Below are 27,738 nucleotides of genomic sequence, written 5' to 3'. Positions count from 1 at the left end.
AGGTGGCAAGGGCACAGGTATTTGGGCTATCCACTGCCTACCCAAGCATACTAGCAGAGAGCTAGAAGCAGCTCAAAGTCAGTCAGGAGCCAGGAGTTGAACCCAGACATTCTGGTATGGGATGCAGGCATCGTAACCACCAAGTTGAACAGCCACGCCTACTTGTCATTCAGGAGCTGACCATTTGCAGATTTTTGTGCCTCCCAATCCTTCATGAAGTCAAAGAATGGTTGCATAGGGATATTAATAATGCACATGTTGTCAGTAAGGAACAGAACCAGTACTGTCATCCAATCCTAGGGGGCAGGGAGCATTTTAGAGCTCACAGGAACCTTGACCACAGCAGAAGTAGTCACAGTCTGCCTGACACCCGGACCCTGTGTGGGGGGATTCAGTATTCCAAGGGAAGTGAGCCACTGGCACCAGATGGAGGACAAAGGCACAGGGAATGCCAGAGAGCATCCGAACTTCTGGGGGCCTTGATTCATTGCTTTAATTAGCCAGCCTGTAACCATGAAAGCAAGTGGCATAGATGGTAATAACACAAGCATGGCACCCCAGGTTAGGCCTCAGCATCTGCAGAGCTGTTCTCCTGGCAACTGGGCCCACATCTCTGCCACGGGGCCTGGAGCTGGGGAAGAGAAATGTGCGGGGCATGATCAAAGGCAGACCAGCGCTGATTAGTGCCCGGCAGCTCACCTTGTCAGCACCAGCTCCCCAGCTGAATTAAGTGCCTACAAAATGAGTGTGTGTCTGGAAAATCTCCAAAGTGAATTCATTCCTGCCCAAATGTTATCCAGTATTTTAATTAACCAAGGCTTATTGTTCTAATTACTCGAATTTTATACTGTGAGTTGCTGTTCAGGAGTGGCCACGAATGGTAAACACAATTAGCATGTATATTTCTAGGAAGGCTTTGCCCTTAAACTTTTGTTTAAGAAATAGTAATTAGCAACATCCATCTTTAATTTTGGGTTTGTAAGACCAATTTGCATGGAAGCAAATCTTTCTCAAAGCATGAAAACTGGGTCTTAATAGTCACCCATCATCTAATACTTCAGTGGTTCTTCAGTTTCAGAAGTAGCCAGTGGGGCCCAGAGCAGTAGCCTAATGGCTAGAGTCCTTGCCTTACGTGTGTCAGGATCCCATATTGGTGTCGATTCATGTCTCAGCAGCCCCACTTCCCGTCCAGCTCCCTGCTTGTGGCCTGGGAAGGCAAAAATAAACAAATCATTTAAAAAAAAAAAAAAGAAGAAGAAGTAGCCAGTGAAACAGCTAGGAACAGAAATGGATGCCATGATATATCACTAAATGAGGAAAACTGCACAACAGACTGTAGGTGACAATGACATTTAAAAATATATATATATTTTTAAAGCCACTGGGTGAACACCTGTGAGTGTTTAAGGCTGTACTCAAAATACGCAAGGGAGGATCCCTGCTAGACTGTTATGCCAGAATGGGAGTGGAGGCCGTGCAGAGGTAAGAGGGGCTCCTCACTGTTAATACACCTCAGTAGTGAAGCAGGGATTGTTTAACAGATGTGCATCACTTTGGCAACTCGAGAATCTCTTGGAATCCAAACGTGGTCATTCCTTGAATTAGCAGGAGCATTAGCACACAAGGAGGCCTGTTCAGGGAGTCCATGACTGCTCCACAGACTCAGATCATTCTGCTTGGTTTTTCTGGTGACGTCTCATAAAACATGAGCATCCCTGACTACCTTGTTGGCTTCTGCCTTTGGAATTTTCCCATTATTTCCTTTCTGGCAAGCTCTTCTTATTTGCCCCTGCCACTCATTTTCCCTTGGGACTCTCCCTTCTCTCTGTCTCTCTCAGTCTCTCTCTCTTTCTCTCTCTCTCTCTCTCGACTCCCAACACCAGCCTGCTTTTCTCTTCACTTTCAAGCTCCACCTTGGTGTGACTGTTCTGTCTTGGGCCTTTTCTAAGACCTGTACCCAGAGCTTCCAGCCTTTGCCCATTCATCATTCATTGGATCATGTTTCTATCACCTGCCTTCCCTGGAGTCTTCCCACTGGGCTCCCAGTCCAGTCTCATGTTGAGTGAAACATATTTTTGATTCAACATGAATCATAAACAAAAGCCAATTACTTATTTCTAGGGACCACTAAAGAAACATCAACCTTTCCAGTTCAGAAAAGAAATTGAGTTGGTTGGGCTTGTGACTCCCAAAGAGAACCTCAAGAATGGTTTTTATTTGATTGATTTTCACCATTATACCCACAAATTAGCACCTAACCCCACCTAAGATGTGATTCCAGAGAATTTTATTTAAGAAGATGCACCTGGAATGGATATAGATTAAATTGATGACCTGACTCTCAAAAATGTACTCCTCATTTGAAAGGCTGGCTATATTGGGTCCAGAGTTTCTTATTCATCCACTCATACTGCATTAATTCATTTCTTAATAAGCCTTTACTTTCCATCTTTGGATAGCTTAGTAGATACTGGCGATGCTAAGTAGAAGCAGAATAGTCCTTGCTCTCCAGACACCCAGTGTGCAGCAGGGAAATGTACCATAGGAATTAAGGCAGGGATTGGAGTTACAGGGTGGGTGAAAGCAGAAGCGAGTACAAGCTACAGTGGAGGCTCCAGGAGGCACTAAACAGTTCCTAACTCCAAGTTAGGCACTAAAGGAAAGGCTAGCAAGTCCAAAACTGGCCTCAAAGAACCCATGATCTAGCAAGAGAAAGCACAATGGTGAAGGAGTCACCAAGGAGACAGAGAGCAGCTCTGGATAAGCAGAGATGCTCTCACAGACAAGGCGCTGTTTGAGCAATCCTGAAGAATGAGTGAGGGAATAAATGTGCTTGTGTGCCAAACTGACAGGGCGGGTGATGAAGAGGAGGCTTCAGGCAGAGAGAGAAGCTTCTGCAAGTTTTCATTTCATCTGTAGGGACAAGTCCGTAGTTTAAGATGTCTGGCCCTTAGAGTGCTGGTTTGAGAGCAGCCACTGAAGCAAGCAGAAGGTGCAGAGTGCAGAGCTCAGATTCCATGCCCAGCCATAGAATCTGAATTTCATTCTGTGGAAAATCAAGACACTAGAGCATGAGTAAACAGAAGGCAGACATGTTCAAGTCTGCATTCTAGAACTACCTCTGTCTCTCTCATCTCTTGGGTGCCCCTGGAGTATTAGGGTGTAGGAAATAAAGTGCAGGACAATCTGAAAGTGAATTCGCTTATTAATATAGGCATTTCCAGAAAACCCCACATTGTGAGGTTGCATTTTAATAAAAGGAAAGGGAATAAAATTGATCCAACTGATTGTTCTAACCTGTTCTGTACATGGTTCCAAGTAGGGTGTTTTATGCCCTCTACTCACTCAAAACAAACCACAATGCTATAGGAGAGAGAGGGTAGTATTACCAGCTCTATTTCTCTGGGTGAGAAAATGAGGCTCAGTAAGAATATATTGATCCACAAGGCCACACAATTGGAAAGTGATTGAACCAGGATTTAAACCAAAACCTATTTGAAGTAAAAGCCAGTACTCCATCATGACCGGAGGCCCTCTCGGCTTTTTTCACCCCATGTCAATATGTCAAGCGACAAGTGGAACGCATTGTCAGAGGGTCACTGTGAAACCTGCTCCTTGTGTTGCTGTATGCGTCAAGTTATTAGGTGCAACTCCATAAATCCCTTGGGAGTTTCTGATAAATCCCTTCAGGATTGTAACACCAAGGCAGTGCTCCCTCCCTTAAATAGCAGGATCCCATGCTCTTTCAGATAATGAGAATCATTTAACCTAGTTTATTCCCTTTAGCTTGTTAATCAGTGCTTTGGTCTGATTCTTGCTACTTTACCCAAAATATCAGAGAGAAGCTACCTAGGAAAGAAGAAGCTTCATTTCATTGTGTGGTTTGGAGGTTCAGAGACCAAGATAAAACAATCCTATAGGTTCAGGCATTTGGTGGGGCCAGAGGTTGTCAGGGGAAAATGATCATGCAATGAACTGGAGAGAAAAAAATAGGCTAAACCTAGCTTAGATGGCCAGGTCTCTTGGGAGAACTGATTTTTAAGGGCAAGTCCTCAATGACCTAATACCCTTCAAACTTCCAATAGGACCAGCTCCCAGATATCAAAATTATATCAAGCCTACAACCTTAATCTATCAACCATCAGTATTAATCTATTGATGTTACCTTAAGATTTTGAGAATAAAAGTCTGCATTGAGTTTGAGGAGCCAAACTCTGTTCAACTTGTAATGACAAGGAGGCCCCAAATTTAGTCTTTCAAGTTAGTAACCACATAAGGACACTTGAAAAAATATATAGGGGAATAAATGAAAGTAAAAGACAAGTTCATTTTGATGCAGTAAGTTTTGAAATCTAGGCATCTTTTTTTCATAATGCACATTTTTAGAGAGAGAAAGGTCTTCCATTCTCTGGTTCACTCCACAAGTGGCTGCAAGGTCTGGGGCTAGGCCAGGCTCAAGTCAGTAGTCTGGAGATTCTTTAGAATTTTCCACATGAGTATAGGAGCCCAAATGTTTGGACCATCTTCCACTGCTTGCCCAGGCTCATTAGCAGGGAACTGGATAGGAAGTGCAGCATCCAGGTCTCAAACCAGTGCCCATATGGGATTTTGGCTTCAAAGGCTACAGTTTTATCCACTGTACCACAGCACTGATCCCATAATGCACATTCTTCATGAACTTTTTCAAGATCCCTTATGTCATAGACTTCAAAAAAAATTTTGCAGCAAAATAAGTTTGTCTTTAACTCTGTTTACTTTTGTTAACCCAACTAATATGTTCTTTCCCAACCTTTTACATGATGTTTTTAAAGTTTACTGTATTATATAAACATATTTTAAAAAATATTTACTAATTTTATTTGAAAGAGAGAGAGAGTTCTTCTATCTTCTGATCTACTCTCCAAATGACTGCAGTGGTCAGCACCCACATGGGATAATAGTACCACAAGCAGAGGGTTAGTCTGCTATGCCACTGCGGTGGCCCCTGTCTCAATATATTTCTTAAGATACCTCCAAGCTTGTGTTCTGTGTGAAGGAAAGATATGTAAGCATGACAACACAAAATGGGCTTTCAATTTAGCTGATTCTTTTTTCAATATTTATTCTGAAAAATTAAGTAAATAAAACTCAGAATCATTACTATAGTGGGCAGGCTAGTGGCTTCTCCCTCTCCAGGTTCTTCTTGAAGTGTGTATGTTTTTTGGACTGTGCCACAAGTGTTTGTTTAATCTTGCATTTCTCATGCAGACACTGTGCTATTATGGGCTGAATTACATCTAATTGCTCTGGCATATAAGGTAGTTCCTAGTATTTCCATTACACAGATGAGAAAATTGTAGCTCAGAGCACTTACACGACTCTTTGGTCACACAGAAAGTAAGGACTGGAAAGGAGATTTGAGGTTTCTCTTCCCCAGTGCCTGTTTACTTTTCCCTTTTGCCATTGGAGATCCGATTTCCAGAATCCCTGTGTCATCAGGCCAGTTTGTGTGTCACATGCAACCTTCCCATTTCCCTACCCTGTCAGCTCCCCCAATTAATTTTAAAAAGAAAGGAAGAAAAAGGTCTGGTCGAAGCTGTATTGATAGGACTAAACATCCTGACTGGCTATTTTCCTGACCTAAAGCAAGTGCTTTCAAAGCATAAAAATAGAATCTTTCTTTTCCATTTATCTTTGTTCTCAAGAACCACAGAATGAGGAATGTGTCAGACCCCCTGACTTGTCTATCTCTGTAAAAAAAAATTTTTTTTAAACCTTTTACACTGAGTGCTTCTGCTTTTTCCAAGTCTGGTACTGAAAATGCAATGTGCAAATCCTAACATCAAACCCATGTTATATAATAACCCCCCCCTTCCCAGCCTCACCAGAAGAGCAGACTCCAGTGAGAATGTTTCAGAACTGAGTACTAGAAATGCTTCTGTACAGGGATGAACAACTCACCTCCTCTCTCCCCCTGGGGCTCAACAGTGGGTTCTTCCGCTGTAATTGAACTTCCGGGGCCAGCATTGCGGCACAGCATATTAAGCTGCTGCTTACAATGCTGGCATTTCATTTCAGTGCCAGGTCAAGCATCTTGTGCACAGATGTTCCACCAAGAAAGCATTGCTTACCTTTGCCTAATCTCCCACTCTGGGTTGGAGCCAGAGCTGTGCAGTCACAGTCTGAGCTATAAAACACCCCTCTACAAGTCATTTGAACCCAAAGGGAGCCCTGTGTCAACCTAGCTCTGCATTTCTAGCCTCGGGCTTCACAGTTAGGCTCCGTAATTCCCAAGAAGGTTCTAGCCACTGCACTGTGCTAGCAGTAATGCTAAGACAAAATTATAGACTTCATCTTTTTCATATATAAGGGAATGAGAAAAGTTTCCCTCACAGCCCCCAAGTAATCCTCAGTATAGCAAATATCACTGAAATCAGCAGGTGTATGTTCCAAGAGAAGACTTTCTCTTGGACTCTATTTGAATAATATTCCCCCTCTAGAAAAACATGAAAAGAGGGAACAGCAGAAGATCCAAGGTAAAGATCAAACTCATGCACAGTCAGTGTCCAGCTTCTTCAGAAGCATTTGCTACCCAGATTCTGAGCCTGAGAATCAAAGTCCTGACTGTTCACTCAGATCAGCACTGCAGTCCCTGGCCTGTGTTCTTGCTTGCTGCCACCTGAATGAAGGCAAGGACCTGGTCTCTGTGAAGACAAGACTGGGCCTGGGCTACTTTGAGGTTAATGATCTGTTTAGATGTATCAAATCTTAGATAACCACATAGTCAGAGGTCATCTAGTCCAGCATAAAGATGAGAAGCATCTTCCCAGAGATGGAAAATAACCTTCCTAAAATACCAGTGGCAGAGTTGGGTATGAACCTAGTGCTGGGTCCTGGTACCCAGGACAAATGGTATTTTAGGTATCACCTTGCATTAGGTACTGCAAGAAGAAATACCACCTCTTGTCCTACAAATGAGGCAAATGGATATCAGAAAGAGTAATTGCTATCATGGGGACATCAAATCACACAGGTTTCAATGTACAAGCCTCAAACAATGGTGTTAATAATGATATTTCTATAGAGCACTAATATTAGGGCAATACAATATATTCTAATAGTGTTGTATAATACTTCAGTAATAGAATTTTATTACCCAGTTTTGAAATCACTTTTGAGTGATAAAATTATCACCTTACTTAACTTTGTGGGATAGGTAGAAGGAGTGGTGACAATCGAGGAATAGATCATTTTCCAGAGAGTTTTCAACAAATTGTCATCTTATGGCAATCCCATGCTAAGAACTAACTCAATTTTCAGGTCAATATCAGTAATGAAATGATCTCTCAGATCTCAAAGTATGGTGGGAACACTGACACAGCCACACACTTTGGCCCTTTGAAGTTGTCTGTACCAGTGGAAGTCTGTACAATGGGTTTTGAATGATGGATGTGAAGTGTACTGACATTGTTGCGGCAGTGTTTTCACCTTTTGGAAATGAGGATACAGGCAAACAGGATACCTTGGGGAGGAAGAGAAGGGAGGGAGTGGTGGTGATGCAGGAGGAGGAGGAGGAAGAGGATGAATTCAGTTTGGGACACTGAGCTCTACAGCAGCAAGGAAGCACATGGATTGTGTTAGGTAAGCCAGCTGAGGCTCTTTTCAGTATTTCTCCTTTGTTGGAATATTAGCTCATAGCTCCTCTATTCTGCCATTCATGTTCTGCTTTTCAAATATGGGTTGAAATCTCAACTCCATGAATTTCTCTTATTTAAGAGAATCCCTTTTTTTCCTTCTAATATCATTGTCATGATGTTTATAGAGACAAAAAATAGATATGTCTACAGGCACTGCATTAAATCTGAGCAGTGGGGGAAGCAAAGAAGGGGAAGGAGAAAGAAAAAGCAATTGGTGGCTGGCAATAGGTGGCTGAGAAAAGAACTGATAAAAGTCTGAGATATAGCAGTAGAACCAAGAGATATTGGGAATGAAAGAAGCAATTTGATAAAATAAAATTGATCCATTTTTATTTCATTATCCCTTGTCAGAATGTGGTAACAATTGAGCAGTATGGGATCAAGGGACTCTTTTCAATATGTATAGATCATGGCTATTTCAATTCCTCCTACATGGATCAGTCAGTTCAGGCTATGTCTACTTGATGAAAGTAGTTATCACTTAATGGGTTAATTCAGAAGAGTTATCAGTCAATCTTTTTTTTCCACTAAAATGGCTCTTTATCTAAATTATATGAATGATTCATAATGTTATTGATGCGTAGGTGGTACCATCTTTTCCCAGAAAAAAACCAGCTCAACCAATTTTTTTTTTTTGGTGTCGTATAGGTTAAACATATTAGTGGAATAAAGCTATGCCTTTTATTTCTTCTATCTTTCTTATCATTCATTCATTTATTCAACAGCAACACCAAGTTGCTGAATATCTACAGTAGACCAGCCATTGGGCAAAGCTCAATAACAGAATTTGATTTCAGTCTGGACTGGCTGCCAGCAGTATCAGGAGAGGTGTTTAAATGAAGTGATGTAGTGGCAGGAATCAGAAATGAAGTCTCAAGATCCAGTCCAGTCTTGCTTAAGGTCAGAGAAGAAGGAAAAGAACGAGCAGGGAGCATAAAGCAGAGAGCCATGGAAGCAGAGGAGAGAAATTCATGTCTAGAACCTGGGCCTTGAACCCCAGGAAGGCCCGCTTCCACTGAGACAGTGGAGGAGGGAGAGAGATGTGGTACTTAAAGGAGCTGTGCATGGCTATTAAGGTTTGAGTAAACACCTTCTCAGTGAAATGGAACGTAAATTTAGAGATTTCTTAAACAATAAGCCGACCGCCAGTGAGTCACTTTCCTTAATTAGCTTGATTCTGTATTCCAGGCAAAAAAAAAAAATCCTCCTACTGGAACAAACTTGTATTTGTTTCAATAAGATTGCCTCTCTTTTTAGCCTTTCAAGAGATGTGTGTATCAGCCTCGCTTACCTGCCTGGCTTGCGCTTCAACTCCTTGGAACCTGATTAATTATCCCCACTTATTCATGAGGGAGTTTTGTGTCAATTCTTCCCTGTCTCTCACCCACATCCCTCCCTTTGCTTCCATTCCATGGTCACTGCAGTGACAAGACCTCATCAATTCAAGCAGAGGAGATTGCAATTGTCTCCTCCTTTTCCCACCTACTCTTCTGTTCTCCATTTGATGACCTTTTTTTGAAATGATTTTCTAAAAGCTTCATTTGATTTGTATTCCTTCATCCAGACTTCCTGCAAATTAAACAAAAACAAAGTACAATTCTCCTAATTATCTAAACAATAAAGTATATACACAGAGAGAGAGAAAGATCAGTTGGGGCTCAAAACTCAACTCTGTCCCATTCTGTGTTCACTCATTCCTTGTACAGAGAATTTTCTTGTCTTGAATTTCTGCATACAGACCCAGACTACCAAACAAATAAGATTGGAGCCCTAAAATGGGCTTCTGGCTGCAGATATTTTTCAGATATTGTCATTTCTGCTTCTGGCATGCCCCCTCCTTCTTTCTCAGATGTAGAGAGGATGTTTAATTTAACGAAAGCAAGGAGTCCAGAGCTGGCTAAGTGACCTTGAAAAAGTCACTGGACTTCAATCTCCATGTCTGTAAATGGGACCAGCAAGGTCAAACAAGTTTATCGCTGAGGAATATCCAGCTTCACCCATGACTCCCACATCAGAACCTCCTTGTTTGCCCAACCCACCAAGATTTCTCCTTCCTTGATAAGTGTGGCCACATTCTGGTGTAGAGACCTAGGGTAGCTGAACCCAGTTTTTCGAAATATCCCAAACTATGCCTGGAATAGAAACCTAAAAGCTGAAGCAGACATATCCACCAGTGCTATTGTGTTAAGACATCCATTTCAGAAGGTGATGATACAAATTATAACTGCCTTGCATGACTGTCCAACCAACACAAGTGGTAGCATTCCATGTGGGCCTTCAACTTTCCTAGAATTCACATGCCACTTTGTCTACCCAGAGGTCTGTGTACTGGCAGCTCGATAGAGCACCAGCTTTGAGACTGGAAGTATAAATGGAAGGGCAAGGCCTAGATTTACAAGATGTTTGTGAAATGCCTATACTTTCAAAGTATTTCACATCCATCATCAACATTGGACCCTCAATAAGAGCTAAATGAGGAAAGTGAGCACTCCACAAATAGTATGAAGATCTACAACATGTGAGGCATGGATGATAATAGTTAGGGTAGGCCAGCTGACAAATCTAGGATTCCTTTCTACACAGTACTGCCATTCTAGCAGAGCAGAAATCCATTGGACCAAGAAGAGTAGAAAAATTGTGGAAGAGGAGTTACTTTGCACAATTACAGATAAGTGTGTTGGCAGGAGTTTGATAGTAATAATAACAACCACTATTTATTATTCAACAAATATTTGCCAAGTGCTTCCTTTATGCCAAACTCCATGCTTAATGCTTTACATATGCTGTTTTATTTAATCCATAGACTAACCTTGCAAGGCAGGTATTATTATATACATTTTTCAAATGATAAGATTAAGACTCAGAGAGTCCCAGTAACTTGCTCAGGCTCCCCCATCCAGTTTGCAATAGAGCAGAGGAGGGAGTGATTAATGTCTGTTTACAGAAGCAGGGAAGAGCTTCAGAGAGGGAAATGCTGAGCAGAGTCTCCCCCGCCTCCCCCCCACCAAAATGAGTAGAAGCTCACCAAGCAGTGAAATAAGGTGGATGCAAGCCTGGATCCAAGTTCAAAGTAATAAACTTCTAAAATGTGGTGTGGATATAAGCTGGGAATACATCACTTCTTAGCCTTTTGGCCAAAATCAAGAGCAAGTTGGGTTAGTGCAAAGCATTTGCAGAGCAGGAACTTGCATGTTAGTCTGCTGAGAAAGGTGGGGCCAGGATGAGAAGATCCTTATATTCTAGGTTTCCCTAACATCCCCTGGATTTTTCTCCAAAAGAAAGTAGGTTATATAGAATACTGGTGAAGTGAAAAGGCTGCAGTCTTGAGTTGTTTCTGAAGTTCCAACTGCCCTGAGTTGTCAAAGGCAGTGGGAGTCCATCCCAATGTTACCCATCCCTCATTCTGTCTGTGGTGCAGCACATAGGCTGTGATGTTCTACAGGCAGAGAGGGGAACCATGAACAGGCTGTAAGCAGAACAATGACATTATCAGAATGGCAGAGTGGGGAATGGATTGGAGAGAAAGGAAACCGATGGAAGATACCTAGTTCAGATCTATTAGACTGAGCTGTGAACTGTAGAGTTCACGGGCCAAGACCAATGTAGCAGCCGTGCAGGCTTCAAAATGATGGAGACAACACTGGCAACACAGCGATGGAGGAAATGTGGTAGGAACTGGGGTTTAGGACAATTCCAAGGTTTCTAGATAAAAGCTGTAAGAGGGGTCTGGAAAATTCATAGATAAAACAGCTTTTCCATGGGTAAACAACATTGCCAATACTCCACAAAGCAAGGCAAATGTTTCACATTTCTGTGTATCAATCAGTGAGTGGGTATCTGAAAGGAAAAACCAGGCCCAGGAAAAACGTCCAATGGATGTTTGCTTTCAGGAAGCCAGTAGTTGAGTTGTATTTTTTCAGATATTTTCATTGCTAACAGCCACAGATCAAAATTTGGCCGCCACTTGATGCGCAAGATTTGCAAATCCTACAAAAGAAAACCCTGAAATGTTTCTGATGGAGATGTGACTGCTAGCACTGTCTTCTCAAATAGAATTCCATTTTTCCTTTATTGTTTCTTCCTGCAGGGGGAAAGATGTGGTAAAAATTGGGCTGTCATTGTTTTTCGTTTAAGAAACAGAAGAGAATCATTTAAATACCACAAAACCCTCTTTTGTAGAATAGCACCCACAACACAACACAATCAGCAGCAACGTAACCAATTCTGAAAGCTAAGCCATGCATTGAATAACTGTTTAGCCTTTTAAAAAGTGACTATAAGGAAACCTTGATCCATGACGATGGCTGAAATAGAGGATCTGTGAGAATGAAACTCATCATTCAGATCCTCTCTCACAAAGAAATGTCGTCTTTCTCAATAGCTAGTGTTTCCAAGGGTTCAGTATTTATTTATTCCTTTGAGCAGCACAACTTATTCTTTTCTTAGCAGAACCATTTGGCTCAATTTCCGTCTGAAATATATATCATCCTTGCTTACGCCCATATGCAGATCAGTCAGCACAAAATATAATCTTAATGACTCAATGACTCAAGGTCAGAACTATGAGTTCCAACTATTGTTTTGTGCTAAAAGGCTCAGGACAACTTGAAATGTGTGGAGTCCTCTGCAACATTAAATGACATCCTTTTATTTTTTATTTTTTTTGGCTTTTTATCTATTTTTGTGGTTGTTTTCTGTTGTCAGATTCTGGCTGTGCTTTAAGGATATCAGTAGTGTTGAATCTTAAGTCTACATTTTTCTTTTCAAAACATTTATTATTTCTGTTCCACTGAAATCTTGGAAGACAAATAACAAAGTGTATTATTTGGGTTGTACATAAAGTAAGAGTAAGTAGATTCTAAGGAAGGCAGCAGATCATTCATACTCACACCATGTTCTGGTATCTTTAGTGTTTGGATACTTGGATTATGTAATTCAGGGGTTAGGAAAGATTTGACATCTGCACAACCTGGGTTTGACCTTGAGTTAATCACTTGATATCTCTCAAACTCAGATTCCTCTTTGGTACAATTAGAAACAATAGGACCTGCTCCATAATGGTGCCTTTGGGGCTTCAATGAGATAATGCTAGCAAAATTCCTGCTACTGTGCCAGCCACAGGGCATTACAGCTATCATTATTATGGTCTTTGTGACCCCCTATTTTGAATGTTCAAAGGGTATTCTTTTTTTCTTTTTTTTTTATCACATTGCACTAAAGAGCATTCAACTGGAAAGAAAACCCTGGATGTGAAGACCCAGGAGAAAGTCAGCCACAGTTAAAGGAGAAGCGGGATTGTGGTTGGGAGAAGCACTTAGGCCTTTGAAGCTGATGGGATTCTGGCCAGGGTCAGGGGCATGGCATCAAGTCATCCAACCAAGATTCTGTTCAATTTGTCAGTGTGTTCTCCACATAGAGACTTGAAACAGATGATAGAGACACAGAAAGCAGAAACAGCACAAAGGAAAGCACTGACTCAGGGACCATTCTCATCTAGATGTCTCCTCCCCACTGAAAGAGTCCAGCAACTGAGCCCGTTTTCATCTTGGGTCCCTATTTGGGCATAGCTCATGCCTCATTTTTTGAAAAAATATTATTTATTATCATTTTGTGACACAGTTTCATAGGCTCTGGGATTTCCCGTCCCCCTCCCAAAGTCCCTTCCCCTGTATTGATTTCCCCTCTAGTATTACAATGAGCAATCCTTCATGAACAGTCATAAGACCATCATTCCACTATGGAAGTGTTTCCCAACATTGTATCATGCCTCATTTAATTCACTGGTCAGATGGTGTTTGAAGGGCATTGAGGTTAACATGAAGGTAGGGGGATGGGAAGGGTTCCTGGTGAAGGAATACAAGAGCCAGAATCCGGGAGGGAACATGCTAAAACACATAGGTCAGGAGAATGAAATCTGCCACATCAGAGCATCACTGGCATCTCAGCTTCACTGGTTGGTGGGCAGTGTCAGGGTGGGGTGGATAGTCAGATCAGACCCCATGGCCCAAATTCCATGGGTTCCACTTTATAGATACAGAAAGCCCTTCTGATTCCAGTGTGGCTCTCCAAGCTTGCCCTCATTAGGCTTGCTTGGCATTGCTTGCCTAAAAATCTAAATAACTTAATTAGTGAGCTCTGTTTCTCCCAGTTCTCTGCTGACCCTTATTTGTATTCAAAGAAATGTTTCTGTAAAACTGTGTTTCAGGTAGTGTGCTGTTCGGACTCTGATCTTTTTCTTTTTTTCTTTTTTTACATTTTTACTTATTTATTTTATTTATTTGAAAGGTAGAGAGTCAGAGAGAGACCTCCTCTGTTCCCCTGTGCTGGCTCATTTCCGAAATGCCTACAAGAGCCATTACTGGGACAGTGTGAATGAAACCATGAGCCAAGAACTCAATTTGGATCATCCATATGGGTGTTAGGGACCTAAATGCCTGAGCCCCTCACTTTTTGTCTCCCAGGGTGCGTGTTAGCAAGAAGCTAGAATTTTAATTGGAGCAGAGACTCAAACCCAACCCAGCATTCTGATCTGGGATGCAGGTTCTTAACTACTGCACCAAATGCCACCTCCCACCCACAAGACCGAAATCTCTTTTACTCTGTTTTTTTAAGATTTATTTTATTTTTATTGGAAAGGCGGATATACAGAGAGGAGAGACAGAGAAGATCTTCCGTCCGATGATTCACTCCCCAGGCAGCCGCAACGGCTGGAGCTGAGCCAATCCGAAGCCAGGAGCCTCTTCCGGGTCTCCCACGCAGGGTACAGGGTCCCAAAGCTTTGAAATCCTCGACTGCTTTTCCGGGCCACAGGCAGGGAGCTGGATGGGAACTGGGGCTGCCGGGATATGGGATCCCGGGCATGCAAGGCGAGGACTTTAACCACTGCGCCACCGCGCCGGGCCTGTACTCTGTGCTTTTTATATCCAATGCTAAACGCTGGCATCTTGTCCTGTACTGCTTTTAATGGCACAGTTTTCCAGTGATGTAGTATTATTGTTGCTTGGCCATTCCCCTAGTGCCAGGTAGGTGAGTGGTTTGTAATTTGTAATTTTCTTTCCATTATGAAAATCTCCATTATGAACAACTTTGTGTTTTTCTTTACTCTTGAATTTCTTCAGGGAACCCTTCCAGGATGTGGAATTACCAGTTCAAAAGGTGTGAGCTATTTCAAAGTTCTTATAACTCCCAAGATATGAAATAGCCCTCGTAACTCCAAGAATGTTCAGAAAGCTGTTTTGAATCTAATGTCATGTGTTAGTGCTGTAGGCTGCTCAAAAATATTGAGTGAGTCAACTAAAGCACTGTCGGGCTAAGGAAGTATTGATTAAACAAGAGAAAGCAAGGCTGCGTGAAGAAAGGGGGAGAAGGAAAGCAGGCAAGGAGAGGAGCAGAGCAGGAAAGGGAGAAAGGGAAAAAGGAAGAAAAGAAGGTAGGAAGGGAGAGAGGAGTTGAGAAGGACAAAGAGAATAAGGGAGGGCCTGGAGCAATGGCCTAGTGGCTAAAGTCCTTACCTTAACATCCGCCAGGATCCCCTATGGATGCCAGTTTGTGTCCTGGCTACTCTACTTCCCGTCCAGTTCCCTGCTTGTGACCTGGGAGGGCAGTGGGGGATGGCCCAGAGCCTTGGGACCCTGAGTGCCATGCAGGAGACCTGGAGGAGGTTCCTTACTTTTGGCTTCGGATAGAATCAGCTCTGGCCATTGTGGCCACTTGGAGAATATACCAGCAGAAGGGTCTTTCTCTTTGTGTATCCTTCTCTCTGTATGTCTGCTTTTCCAATCATAAAAAGAGAGAGAGAAATGGAAGAAGGAAAGCAATAGCAGGAGAAGGAAAGGTGGGAAGGAGGAAAAGAAGTAGGGAAGAGTTTATGTAGGAGAATGCAAAGAAGGGAGGGAGGGAGAGCAAAGTGGAAGAGGAGAGGATGAAGAGGGAGGACGGGAGAAAGAAGGAATGAAAGGAGAGAGGGAAAGAGGGAATGAAGCAAACAAAAGGGAAGCAAAGAAGCAAGGAGTGTGGAAGGAGAAAGATAAAGAAGTTGAAAACACGTGGCTTGAAAAGTTCCTGCTTGGGCCTTGTAGTGACTCGGTTTATGATGGCATTTGCCTGCTTAGAGAGGAATTTGTGTGGCCTTCGGTTTTAACCCAGCCAGGCATTTGCACTCAGGGGTTGTTCCTAAAGCCTCTTCCCCACAAAAGGGCTCATCCAGTTTTAGCTTTACCTGACAGCGTAGCCGCAGGGTTGGGAAGAATGCAGCTCTCAGATCCACAGTAGCAACTGGGAATCCAGCTTCAGGCCCCAGCGAGTTCAGCTTTCACTTCCTTCATTTTCCCCAAAGGGTTTCACGAAACTCTCTGTTACGCTGCCAATCATTTGGTCTTTCTCTCTGAACCACTGGTTTTCTGCTTTGCTAATCATTACCAGTCAGAACTGGCTTGGAGTCCTGGCTCTTCAGTTGTGGCCTTGTCACTCTGTGACACTTGGCGAGGAACATCACCTCTCTAAGTCTTATTTGTTTCACCTGGAAAATGAGTCTTGCCTACTGTCTGAAAATAGGAGGTGCTCTATGAATGTTTGCAACTGTACCTGTTAGGGATTAGCCTGGCCTGTGCTTAAAGAATACATGAAATGGCGATGATTAAAACCTATCTAAGAAAAGCTGCCATGAAGAAGCATTATATGGTGACACCATAAGCACCTACAAGGTGCCTGGTAGGTCCTTTGTTTAATTTACTTCTCCTTGCCTCCGTACTGTTGCTTTTGTGTCTCTCCCTCTTCCTCTGTCTTCCTTTCTTCTCCTTGAATAATCATGTAGGTCCACACCCTTGCAAAAATCTCCTAAATCTCCCCCTTTCTGCTTCTCCTGTGGGTGGACAGGGAAGATAAACCCAGAATGGAAACCCCCAAGGTGGTATTTGGGCAGGATTTTTATAAAGGAAAGAGAATAAACAAACTGCTGTGGCTGAGAGGGAGAGCAGCCAGGTTGAAGGAGGCTCCTGACAAATCAACATGGCTTTAAATCATGGAGCCACCGCAGAGAGGCTGTCTGTGAGACAGATTCGAGCTGGTTGGCTAGCACTGCCCAAAGCAGAGGTGAGAAACAGGGTAAGATGAAGTTATGACCAAAACTAATTACAGGATTAGTCAAGAAGTTGTGAATAAAATGTCTGTTGGTACCTGGGGTTTTATATTGCATTAAATCCTATGAGTAGACGCTTGCTGCTGTGGTGGGTTATTATGCTTAACTGTTTTAATGGGGGTTTTGTTATGTTTATGGGATAGCACATTGGGTAGAAATGTGTGCACTGCTTCATTTCCATACTAACTTAATGGCCATGGCCAAGGTTACAACCAAGTCCCCAATTTTTAAACCCAAGCACAGAAAAAAAAAATTTTTTTTTAAGTAATTTTAGGCAAGGGTGGCTGGTGGAAGAAAACAGATGAATTACTGAGATGACCTAAACTTAGAAAGTGGCTGTCACAGGTCCAGAGGATACCATTGGGAATTCATAGACCCATGCTAGGAGGAGGGAGTGAACATTTCAGGAGTGAACTTGACAGACTCAGAGGACCTGGGACTCTTTGGTGTTGGGGTGTTGGAGCTGCCTCTGCTGGGCTCAGATTCTGGCTCAAAGGCTGGCTTTTTTGGACAGAGGTCCCATAACTCTCCATGAATTGGGGTGAAAAGGGAAAATGAATGGAAATGTTTCCAGAAAGAAGAAAGAATCTATGGCAATAGCTCTCATATCAACCAAAGAGACCTCTCTCCCCTACCACATGTCAGACCTTCTCAACACATGACACTCATCCTGGTGGAGCATTTTTTCAAGTTTCATTAAAATTACCTGTTACAGAAACTTCTGAACCTCAAACTGAATTTGTCTATCAATGGATGCATGTTTGGATCACCCTCCTAGCACACATCACTTGTGTGTGTGTATGTGTGTGTGAGAGAGAATTAGACAGGAAAATATGTCCAGAAAATTAAATTCTAGGCAAATGAATGGTAGTGACAAATAGAAATATTGGCATAATTTGCTGTTGGAGATCATTCTTGCAAGACTTTCACCTGTTTCCCTTTCTGGCCAGGAGGTAAGAAAATATCTGATAATAAAATGATAATACCACCTTGGCATAGGATCTACTGTCCTTTGTGGATGGAAGAGCAGGATAATGTGAAATGAGAAGTTGAGAAACATAACAGAAGCTGAAGTAAGGTGCCAGTGAAGGTAACCATAAAATCACTGAGAACACAGAAAAGGTATAAAGAACATGAAGTACAATTATTCTACTCATTGGTCTTCACTGAAAGCAAGCTTGATGTAAAAAGGTAGGAAAAGGGTATATGAAGACTATGCACACACGTGCATATTCATAAACCACCTCTAAAAGATCGCACAAGACATAGATGCTATTGGTTGACTCCAAGGAGGAAAACTGAGTGGTTAGGGGATGCAGAGACATTTTACTGGACACTCTTGTCTTGTTTGAGCCATGTAATTATGTTGCTGATTTCAAAATAGAATTTTTGAACACTCACCTCATTGGGTGGACAGTGAATACATCAGAAGTTATAACTTGGGTTCTGGTTCTGTCTTTATCGGAATCAACCTGTGTGGGGTATATATAGCAAGCTTATCTTTGGCTCTTCACCTCTTCCCTTGAACATGAAAGAGTGAAATTAGATTTTGCAGCCAATTCTCACCTTTCAGAATTCTCCACTGAACTAGGACCCCAGTGCATCAGCCAAGCTCCCTACGGTCCTGCCTAGTGAGAGTCATCCACCTCTTAACTGTAGACTTGGTCCCTCTAGGCACATGGTCTTCCTTCTGGTGGCCAAGGGCTCTGCTTGATGCCTTACATCTGGAATTCCCTGGGAGTGAAAGAGAGCTTGCATTCAAACATAACAGGGATGATTGAGAAAAGAAAAAATATCTGGTGAGTGTAAGAAAGAGCCCAGAAGAAGAGGGATCCAGGAGAGGTGAAATGTGTGTCAGCAAACCAGGAAGAGAGGCTCAGGTGGTGGAGACACAGGCATGCTTGGAAAGATCAGATGGGGCAGCAACTCCCCTGCCAGCCCCACAGGGCAAAGTGTGAAAAATGAGGGTGAAACAACTCAAAAGTACAACAGATACATCCCCCTGGCTCTCCTTTCCATGGCTGTGACTCCTGGACATGTGCTCAAGTCCCAAAATACTGTGGCCACCTCTGGGGCTCCTGAAGCAATCAACAAGCAGCATAGGCTGGGAAGGTTTCAGAGAGGACCATGAGGCTGGGCAGAGAATGAAGGGGAGGTAAAGAGGAGAAAGGGGAAAAGGACAGAGGATAGAGATGGGTAGAGGGACAGGAAGCCATTAACAGCCCAGAAAGAAAGACAAAGAGAAAGCAGAGAAAATGAAAGGAACATAGGTTTACAGGCATATCTACAAAAGCCTACATGTCCCATAATAGCGATGACCTCTAATCCTGAAAGTCACGTGAGCTCTCATCACCATCAGCTGCATATTCCTAATGGACTGTGAACTCAGCATTTCAAGCAGGGACCCCGGGACCCATCCTCATGATTCTGTTCCCTGCACAGAGGCAAGAGGATAAATAAGGGACCAGGGGTATCAGAAGATCAGGGGACTGGGAGGGCCAGAGTTAGGGTAAAGGGTCGGTAGTTCACACTCACAGGGGTGGGAGAATGCCCTGTAAAGTGTCAGCACCTTGTATCCCAGCCAACAAACTATAGGAGCAAGGACCAGGTGACATGTAGACTAGAGAAAAGGCTGTCTTACAGATGCTAATGGGCACATCCCCCTTTTATCATCGAAAGATTCCAATTCTATGAAGTGTTTGAGGAATGCTGACATGGAAGAGGACCAAGCTTATTTTTTTTAAAGGCTTCGCAGTGATAAATTAGTGAGAAATACACTAGAAGATACACATTTGTTGAAGAGGAGAAAAATTTTATACAGGACAAGACGTCCTGCAGTAGGGTTACCTGTGCACTGTACGTGGAGAGTTTCCTTCAGGAACAGGATCTGCTGCTATTTCAGATGCTTTCCAATTCTAAATCCCTGAGAAGTGGGGATTAGGGCTTAAACTCAAACACTAGGGGAACCCCTGAAGCTTGAACAAGTTGAGACAGGTACCAGCTTCTAAAATAGTGTTAGGCAAACAGAACTACACATTGATCCAACCTGCATTTGCCCTCCCAACCAACTCATTTCAAAAAAGAAAAGCGCTTGTCATTTTGGCTGTGGTCATGCCCCAGAATGTGGGGTGGGTGACTGGCTGACTAGAAATCCTCTTGTCACTGTACATAAACATCTCATGGACCACCAGCCTGCTGGGTGTTCTGGAGATAAGCAAAGGGAAAGTTCCTTAAAAGTTTGTTATTGGGAAATCACAGTGCTAGATTCTAGTTTCCTTGGTGGAAAGGTTATGTGGGTCAATGCAGGCATTGCCTGGCAATTGTTTTTCTGGCTGAGGAGGGAGTAGGCCAGAATGGGAAAGTTAATTCATACGAGATGTTGCATTGGTGTTGAGCTGGATGCTGAGACAATACTGTGCAGTGGAGGACTTGAGAGCACAGGGGGAGGAGTTGGGCTGAACTCCAAACCTGCTCTGTTGCTTAGGGGCTGTGTGGCTGAGAAAGACTAACGTAGCCTCCTTGTCTTTGAGGTAGAGATAATAGTATTTATTTTGGGAGGATAGTGTTGAACACTTAGGACATTTATGATACTTGTTTTTAACCCTTGGGATAGAGCCAAGCACTTAGGAAGGCCTGCATTTAGTTATATTAGTTACCATAATACTTTGGAAAGAAGCATGTTAAGAGAGGGGAAATCATGGAGTCTGGAATGCGTGAGAGCTGGGTTCAGATCCTGCGCTCCAAGCCTTTGGTTCAATGGTGGCACAAAGAGGGCCAGTTTACCACCCCTTCAGGGTTAGGATGAGGGACCAAACAAAGCGTGTGCTTAATTCAGTGCCTGACATAGACAGTAGTGTTCCAGAAACATTAGTTTCTTTCTTCTCTTCCCCTATGTCCATGTGTTGCATCATTTTTGCCAGGACACAGACATGAACTAAGAGGTGGGGACAGAGACATGAACGAAATGTGGTCCTGTCATCAAAGGGGTCACTGTCCAGGTGAAAAGCCTGAACACAACCATGGCAGGACTACTGTGGGCGGAATCCTGCTGGGATTACAGGGAAAGGAGGACAAGGTCCGTCTGGGAGACAGCAGTAAGCCCTTACCCAGGAGCTGTGCTGACACTACGGGTGAAGAGCAGAGCTTCACTGGGTTACTCGAGGTGTTAGTAGGAGAGCAGGGTTGGACATCTCAGGAAGCAGAACCAATGTGCTGCCCCAGGGGGTTTATAAGCAGAGCTGGCATTTTTTGCTAGGGGCCACTGGATAATCCTGTGTCTTTCTCTGAATTTCTGTGTTGTGGCCCTTTGAGGCATAAGCAGGATGCTGCCTCATGTTCCTGAAAGAGCTTCTCACCTGGAGAATTCATAGGAAAATCCATGGTGAAGACACACAGTCCACCAGACGTGGTGCTTTTCAAGAGGGAAGGTGCCAGCAAAGAAAAACCCTACTGTAGCTGAGCAAATCAGAACTGTAAACATGGGAAAGGCAATTTTACAACCTAGAGCTAAATGCTGCTCCCCAGGAAGGAATCTCGAGCACCTGCTTGCCCTGGCTGCTTTGTCAGTAGCTGGGCTGAAATCACAGGTTCCCCCATGTTAGCTAGGACACAGGTCCCTGAGGCACCTCAGAACCCCTGGCATGTGAGCCACTGGTGCAGGTATAGCCACAGCATCAGAGCAGAGTCGTCCCTCCAAAGCAAGCTACAGACACCCTCAGGACCCTAATCCAAAGCAGCATTCTGGCGATGCCTAACTGCAATGTTTTGCTCCCCAGCTGAATGAGAAGGCCTACAGGTCTGTGAGCGCATGCCATATTGTGTAGCATGGGCTTTCGTGTGTGCAGTGTATTTGAGTGACATGTGCATGTGTGTAGGTGTGACTGTGTGGAGGTATGTGTGTGGGTGAATGGAGCACAGGGGTTCAGAGGCTCAGGGTGGTCTCTGGGAAAGGGGAAGCCCACCCCAGCACTACTTCTCTCTCGCTTGAAACTGATGCTGCTCCTAATTCGTCTCCTCAAAGTGGGTGAAATTCCTCCCTATAGCCCAATATCTCCTTCTCCGAGTCTTCTGTTCTCAAAGAACACAATGCTGCATCGCCTGCTGGGTGCTTGGATTCCTTTCCACTGTCTCTTCCTCCACCCAAGTCTTACCTCTGGGAAATGCATGGGAATCCTTTACCCCATGGAGTAATGGGGCACCAACTGCTACATGGCCCCAGTGAGGGCTCTGTTGCCCAGTCACCACCAGATAGCCACAGGTGTGGAATGCAGCCCTGCTCTCAACGTGCATGCGTCAGAAACCAACTGAAAACTCGCTAGTGCCATGGAAAGAGATGGGGCTCTGAGCATGTGGGGTCCACGGGCTATGTGACCTTGGGCTTGTACTTGCCCCTCCCCACCCAACCTCACCTATGAAATGCAGCATATCTCGTGGGTTGCCCCAAGCAAGCCAAGGCAGACTACTGAAAAAGCCAAACAAAATGTCCACAAGGGTCATGGGGCCAGTGGAGACCCTGCTTTGGGCCAGGAAGGAATGCTGATATCATGAGCTAATGCAGGATCCCAGCTGCATCCCAGCAGCAGGAAAGCGGAAAAGGAAGTCACACTCTCCCTCCACCCACCTCAGAAAGCTGTACTTGTCTGACTGGGGCAGGTCTGAGCTACAATTTTCCAGACAAGAGGCTGGGGCACAGAAGGAAGGCTCCAACGGGCAGAGGGCTGTCTCACTGAGTGTCACCTGCTAGAGGCCCAGGAACTGACTCCTCGTTACTTACGGCAGTTCCTTACATACCCCCCCACCCCCACCCCACAAAACACACTGAGCGCCCACGTGCGTTCATACTCACCACCCATTAAGTGCGTGCACACGTGTGCAGGATGTGTACACCATGTAAAGTCCGCCAAATGCCCTGTCCTCCACACAGCACACAGTCTGCGTTAGCCACCGGCCGGTATTCATACACGTTTACAGAAATGCCCATTCACACACTCACACTGCACATCCCGCCACACTCTGCATGGCACCACGCTCATTCATTGGCTCAAATGTCCACACTGCACAACCGCGCTCTCCCCAGCCTATCTCACACACTCCGGAGTCCACGCCACACCTGTCTACATATACACATAAGGCCTCTGTCACACCACGTCTTGTCGTCCCCTCAGCCCCACTACCCCGGTACATTTGGACGGTGAACCCTCCCTACTCCGGCAACTCCAGCAAGAGGTTTGCGGCTCGGTGTGCAGCGGCCACAGTGGCCAGGAATCAAAATGCAGCGAGGAGGAGTCGGGGAGCGTCAGCACCGCGTCTCCAGGAGCGCACAGCGCTCGCCGCCGCTGCCCCGCCCGCCCTGAGCCGCCGAGCCAGCGAGCCGAGGAGCAGGTGCTCGGAGCCCTGCCGCGCCAGCTTCGCGCGGCCGCTGCCCAAGTTCGCCCGGGGCCCGAGGAGGGCCGGGCCACCGGGAGAGAAGCTCAGCCCGCGCCTCCGCCGACGCCTCGGCGGACTCTGAAGTCTCGAGAGAAGGACGCGCGAGCAGTGGGTCCTGGTCATCCCCAGAAGGTGTTGCAGGGGCTCCGCAGTCCCTGGCTCTCGGAGCCGCCAGGGCAGAGAGCAGAGGACAGAGAAGCCAGTCTTTCCTGGAGCCGTGAAGCACCCATCCTGGACAGCCGGGAGAGAAGCGATAGTACCCTCCGACCAGCAGCTCTGAAGGAACCCGGAAGCCAGCAGCGGCCCACAGGACGCCAGAAGACCCCCGCCCCCGACGAGGGCCGGCGCACCACAGGGCTCCGGCGCGAGACTTGGGAAAGCCTTCGCGGTCTCGGCAGAGCGCAGCCCACGGAGCAGTGAGCAAGGAAGGGTCCTGGAGGGAAGGAGCAGAGCGCAGCGGCCGGCAGGGTGACCACTCACCCCAGTACACACCCACCGCACCCGCCAAGCCGGGATCCGCGTCGCGCCTCTGGGGGCGCTCGTTCCTCGGCGCCTCCTCTCGCGCGTCCCAGCACCGCCGGCTACGGGCCAGGCTGGTGGGGTCTTTGAGGATGTCCACAGAAGGCATGGTGGCGGAGTGGCCCCTCTCCCAGGACCAGCGTAAAAGCTGGGGTTAGGCGGGGCTGGGGGGACTCAGCTCAGGGTCCCCCGAGGTCTAGGACGAGGAAGGCGGGCGCATTGCCCAGGGACTGGGGAGGCGGCTCTCGGCGGGGCCCCTCCAGAGGTAGCGTCCGGCGTCGGGCAACCTCCAGGAAGACCAGGGGCCGTCAGAGCCCGAAAGGAGCTTGGGAGAGGCCAGGGCCGAGGCGGCGGCAGGCCGGGCGGCGCTCGGTCCCGGGCGGACGCCCGCGGAGGCGGCAGCGGCGGTGGCGGCGGGCGGGCATGCCGCGCCACTGGAGCTCCTTTCGGGCGCACGCTTCCCTGGTGCGGGCTGCGCGCGGCGCCTGCTGCTGCTGCTTCCACTGCTGCTGCTGCTGCTGCTGCGGACTCCCATGGCGGCTCCTCCCGGCCGGGGCCGCCGCTGCCGCCAGCCGCGGGCTGAATGAATGAGCCGGAGCGGCGGAGCCGGGCGGCCCGCGGCCGCGCTCACCGGCCCGGGACGCTTCCGCATGGCGCGCGAGGAGCCGGCGCCGGGGGCGGTGGCGGCGGCGGGGCAGCCCGGAGGCGGCCGGGGCGCGGAGCGCGCGCTGCACGGGCCAGGGGTCGCCCGCAGGGGGCGGCCGTCCCTGAGCCGCGCTAAGCTGCACGGGCTGCGGCACATGTGCGCCGGGCGCTCGGCGGCGGGAGGATCGTTCCAGCGGCGGGCGCTGTGGGTGTTGGCCTTCTGCACGTCGCTCGGCTTGCTGCTCTCTTGGTCCTCGAACCGTCTGCTCTACTGGCTCAGCTTCCCGTCGCACACGCGGGTACACCGCGAATGGAGCCGCCAGCTGCCCTTCCCCGCCGTCACGGTGTGTAACAACAACCCGCTGCGCTTCCCGCGCCTCTCCAAGGGGGACCTGTACTACGCCGGCCACTGGCTCGGGCTGCTGCTGCCCAACCGCACGGCGCGCCCGCTGGTCAGCGAGCTGCTGCGGGGCGACGAGCCGCGCCGCCAGTGGTTCCGCAAGCTGGCCGACTTTCGTCTCTTCCTGCCGCCGCGCCACTTCGAGGGCATCAGCGCTGCCTTCATGGACCGCCTGGGCCACCAGCTCGAGGACATGCTGCTCTCCTGCAAGTACCGAGGCGAGCTCTGCGGCCCACACAACTTCTCCTCCGTGAGTTGCCCCGCGCTCGAGCCCGCCCCTCCCCTCGGCTGTCCGTTTCCCTGGAGGCCTGAAGACCTCTGGGTGGCCCCCGCTCAGGCCGGGCGCCAGGCCCCCGTGGACCGCACGGCTCTTTCTCAGTGATCCCACTGTTGGCTTCTTTGGGTCTTGCCCTGCAGACGGTGGGAACTTGGCGCTCATTGCGTGCCCGTGTAGGCGGAAGAGGAGTCTCTTTCCCACCCCCACCCCTGGCCCCTCTCGCTCTGCTTCTGCTGGTTCCACCCGTGGCTGAGTTTCCTTTCCCCCCACCCTCTTCACCACGGGACTCCCAGCAACTTCTGTGGGTCTGGGCTGTGGGCAAGTCTTCAGCGTGGGCTTGTTTTCTTTGAGGAAGCCAGTAGGAAGCTCTTCAAAAACGGTCGGTTAGGCGGTCAGGCGAATGGAGCAGTCCCCAGGCGGGCTTACCCTACCTGGGAGCAGTTCCCGAAGAAGGAGGGAACTCTTGGACCATTAGCCCTGAAGCTGTATCCTCTACGGACTCTGTGAAAGAGTTGGGGTTCCACACCCTGGCAGGATCCTGCCGGGCAGGTCTGTGCTCTCCTGGGCTGGAGGAGTGCCCTGTGGCCGGGAATACAGGGCAGCAGGGAGGTGGATGCAGGGCCAGGAGAAGCTGTGCTCAGATTTGTAAACCATTTGCTGCGCGTCTTGCCCCATGCTGTGGAGCTGTACAAGGCAGCTGTCGAGCAGAAGGTTGTCTGCTTAGGGCCGTCTGCCCAGAAGGAGCTCTGATGCCAGGTTCCAGCCAGGCACGAACCTGTCCAGACCCCTCAGGTGGGTCTGGGCCGGGAATGTTTCCACGTGCATTTGCTGGCAGTGCTCTGTTGATGATGTTAGTCCTCGTTCTCACTGCCGTGGGTGTAGTCTCTGAGAAAGCCTTTTTCCTTTTCTTCTGAAGAGATGCTAATGTTCCAACAGGTGTCAGCAGGATGCTAGGTCAGGCCGGGTTGACGGGGGATAGAGTGGCATCCCATATTTCTGTCTTACCTTGCTGTGTTTGTTTTAATCCTGTGGATGAAGTATTCCTGAATTATCCATTTGTCAGAAAGCCCTTGTCTCCTGGGTTTTGCATCTGGTCTTTGCAGAAAAATGTAACTGGTATTGACCTGTCTTGGCAAGCAGGAAATGTTACTAAATATAGCCTTCTGAGCAACACTTCTCAGAACCTGGAGTGTAATCCTGAATTCCATGGAGTGGAGAAATGAGAGCAACAACCTTTTTCTTCTTTACTGTTCTTCGGCTAGTCATGAATTATAGGAGTCTCTGGATTAAGAGTGAAGTTCCGGGTTATACCCAGGTCTCAGTAGGCCCTAGCTCCAGCTCCAAATTGTACACACACAACCCCGTGAATGTAAGTCTGAGCATCTGATGGTTGCTGTGAAATTCCACAGGTGGTTGAGGAATTGCTTCCTAACAGCCAGTGTTCACTGTGGATATTTACCGCAGCTCTGTTAGGCACGAGTTAGATTCTGATTCTTTAAAGGAGGAAAGTGAGACTCTGAAAACGTGTCTGTTGCCACAGACCAGCAAAGTCAAAGCGCAGCTTTGCATACCGCACACGCATTGGACAGATGACACCTGCCACCCTTCCTCTTTGACTTCTCTTCTGTCTGAGGACTCGTAGGTAGGACTCTGGCTCCATCCATGCTCCTGCCTAGTGCCATCTTTCGTTGGAGGTAGAGAGCAAAAGGTGGATCCCCCTGGGTGGTCTGGGCAGCCAGGGGACTGGGCAGACAGAGGACATGCAGTGTACTGACTTGCAGGAGCCATTGACTTGGAGCCCTGCAGCAGGTGTGGCCGTGAACTGCCAGAGTCAGTAGTTAAGGAGCGGAGGAGAGCCAGGTTCTTCCCCGGGACACATTCTTCCCTTACCTCCCTATACTTGGTCCCCCTGTGTCCAAAGAGTTTGCACGCAGCCCCCACCCAGGCAAAAGTATTACCCCCACTTCCCCAAAAGTGCTTGTCCTGGGAGGTCCCAGCCCCTTACCATTGCCTGCTCTGGGTTCCACCATGGGTCTCCGAATTCAAGGCTTCACCTCTCCACCCTTACGAGGTCAACAGTGGAGTCCCAGGTGTGGGGTGACCCCATCAGTATTTTCCCCCAATTGCATAGCTGCCGGGCAAACCGCTGCCATCTTTGCTGATGCAGTACTTTAGTGCCATAGAAGCAGGAACTGACATGTAGACTGCATGCAAATCCCCAGGCCACCACTGACTGTGTCCTGAGGCAAGTGACTTAACCTTTCTGTTCTGTACTACCCCTCTCCCGTCCTAGATGCAGTGGTAACTGGGTGACTGAGGGGGCAGGGGTATACGTGTACAAATGTGTATATGAGGCCTCTAGAAGCTGTTCTGGGCCCCTCAGAAATGCTGCCTTTTAACCCCAGCTTAGCTCCGTGCCCTGCTGCCCTCTGTACCACAGCCAGCATAGACTTTCTGATGTGCCACTCAAGGTGTGTTTTGTCTCTTCTTAAAACCCTTCAGGGGTTCAGCTGACCCTGGGGTCAGGCCCCAGTGGCTCAGGCTCTCGGCACCGGCCCCTGCCTTTTTTTTGCCACACCTCTCCTGTCCCACCTCTTTGAGCTCCTGGAACAGCTTGCAGCAGTTGGAGCCTAGCTCTCAGAGGCCCCGGCTTCAGTCC

At 47.0% G+C, this 27,738-nt stretch overlaps 1 protein-coding gene across 2 annotated transcripts in view; it reads left to right on the top strand.

Annotated features, from left to right (window-relative positions):
* ASIC2 (acid sensing ion channel subunit 2) overlaps nucleotides 1-27,738 on the top strand; it is an 894,111-nt gene that overhangs the window by 654,662 nt on the left and 211,711 nt on the right. The window contains exon 1 of one of the 2 annotated variants that reach the window (XM_041000356.1): nucleotides 23,164-25,052. The exons of the other annotated variant lie outside the window; for it this stretch is intronic. Coding sequence (XP_040856290.1) covers nucleotides 24,345-25,052 — 708 coding nt within the window. The 5' untranslated portion in view covers nucleotides 23,164-24,344. Of the gene's footprint in view, nucleotides 1-23,163; nucleotides 25,053-27,738 lie in introns of those variants that run through there. 2 annotated transcript variants of the gene reach the window in all.

Source organism: Ochotona curzoniae, unplaced genomic scaffold (assembly GCF_017591425.1).
Source record: "Ochotona curzoniae isolate NIBS_2020 unplaced genomic scaffold, NIBS_Ocur_1.0 scaffold_2453, whole genome shotgun sequence".
Taxonomy (NCBI): Eukaryota; Metazoa; Chordata; class Mammalia; order Lagomorpha; family Ochotonidae; genus Ochotona; species Ochotona curzoniae.
The sequence above is the reverse complement of the archived record's forward strand: the minus strand, read 5'-3'. Positions and strand labels throughout refer to the sequence as shown.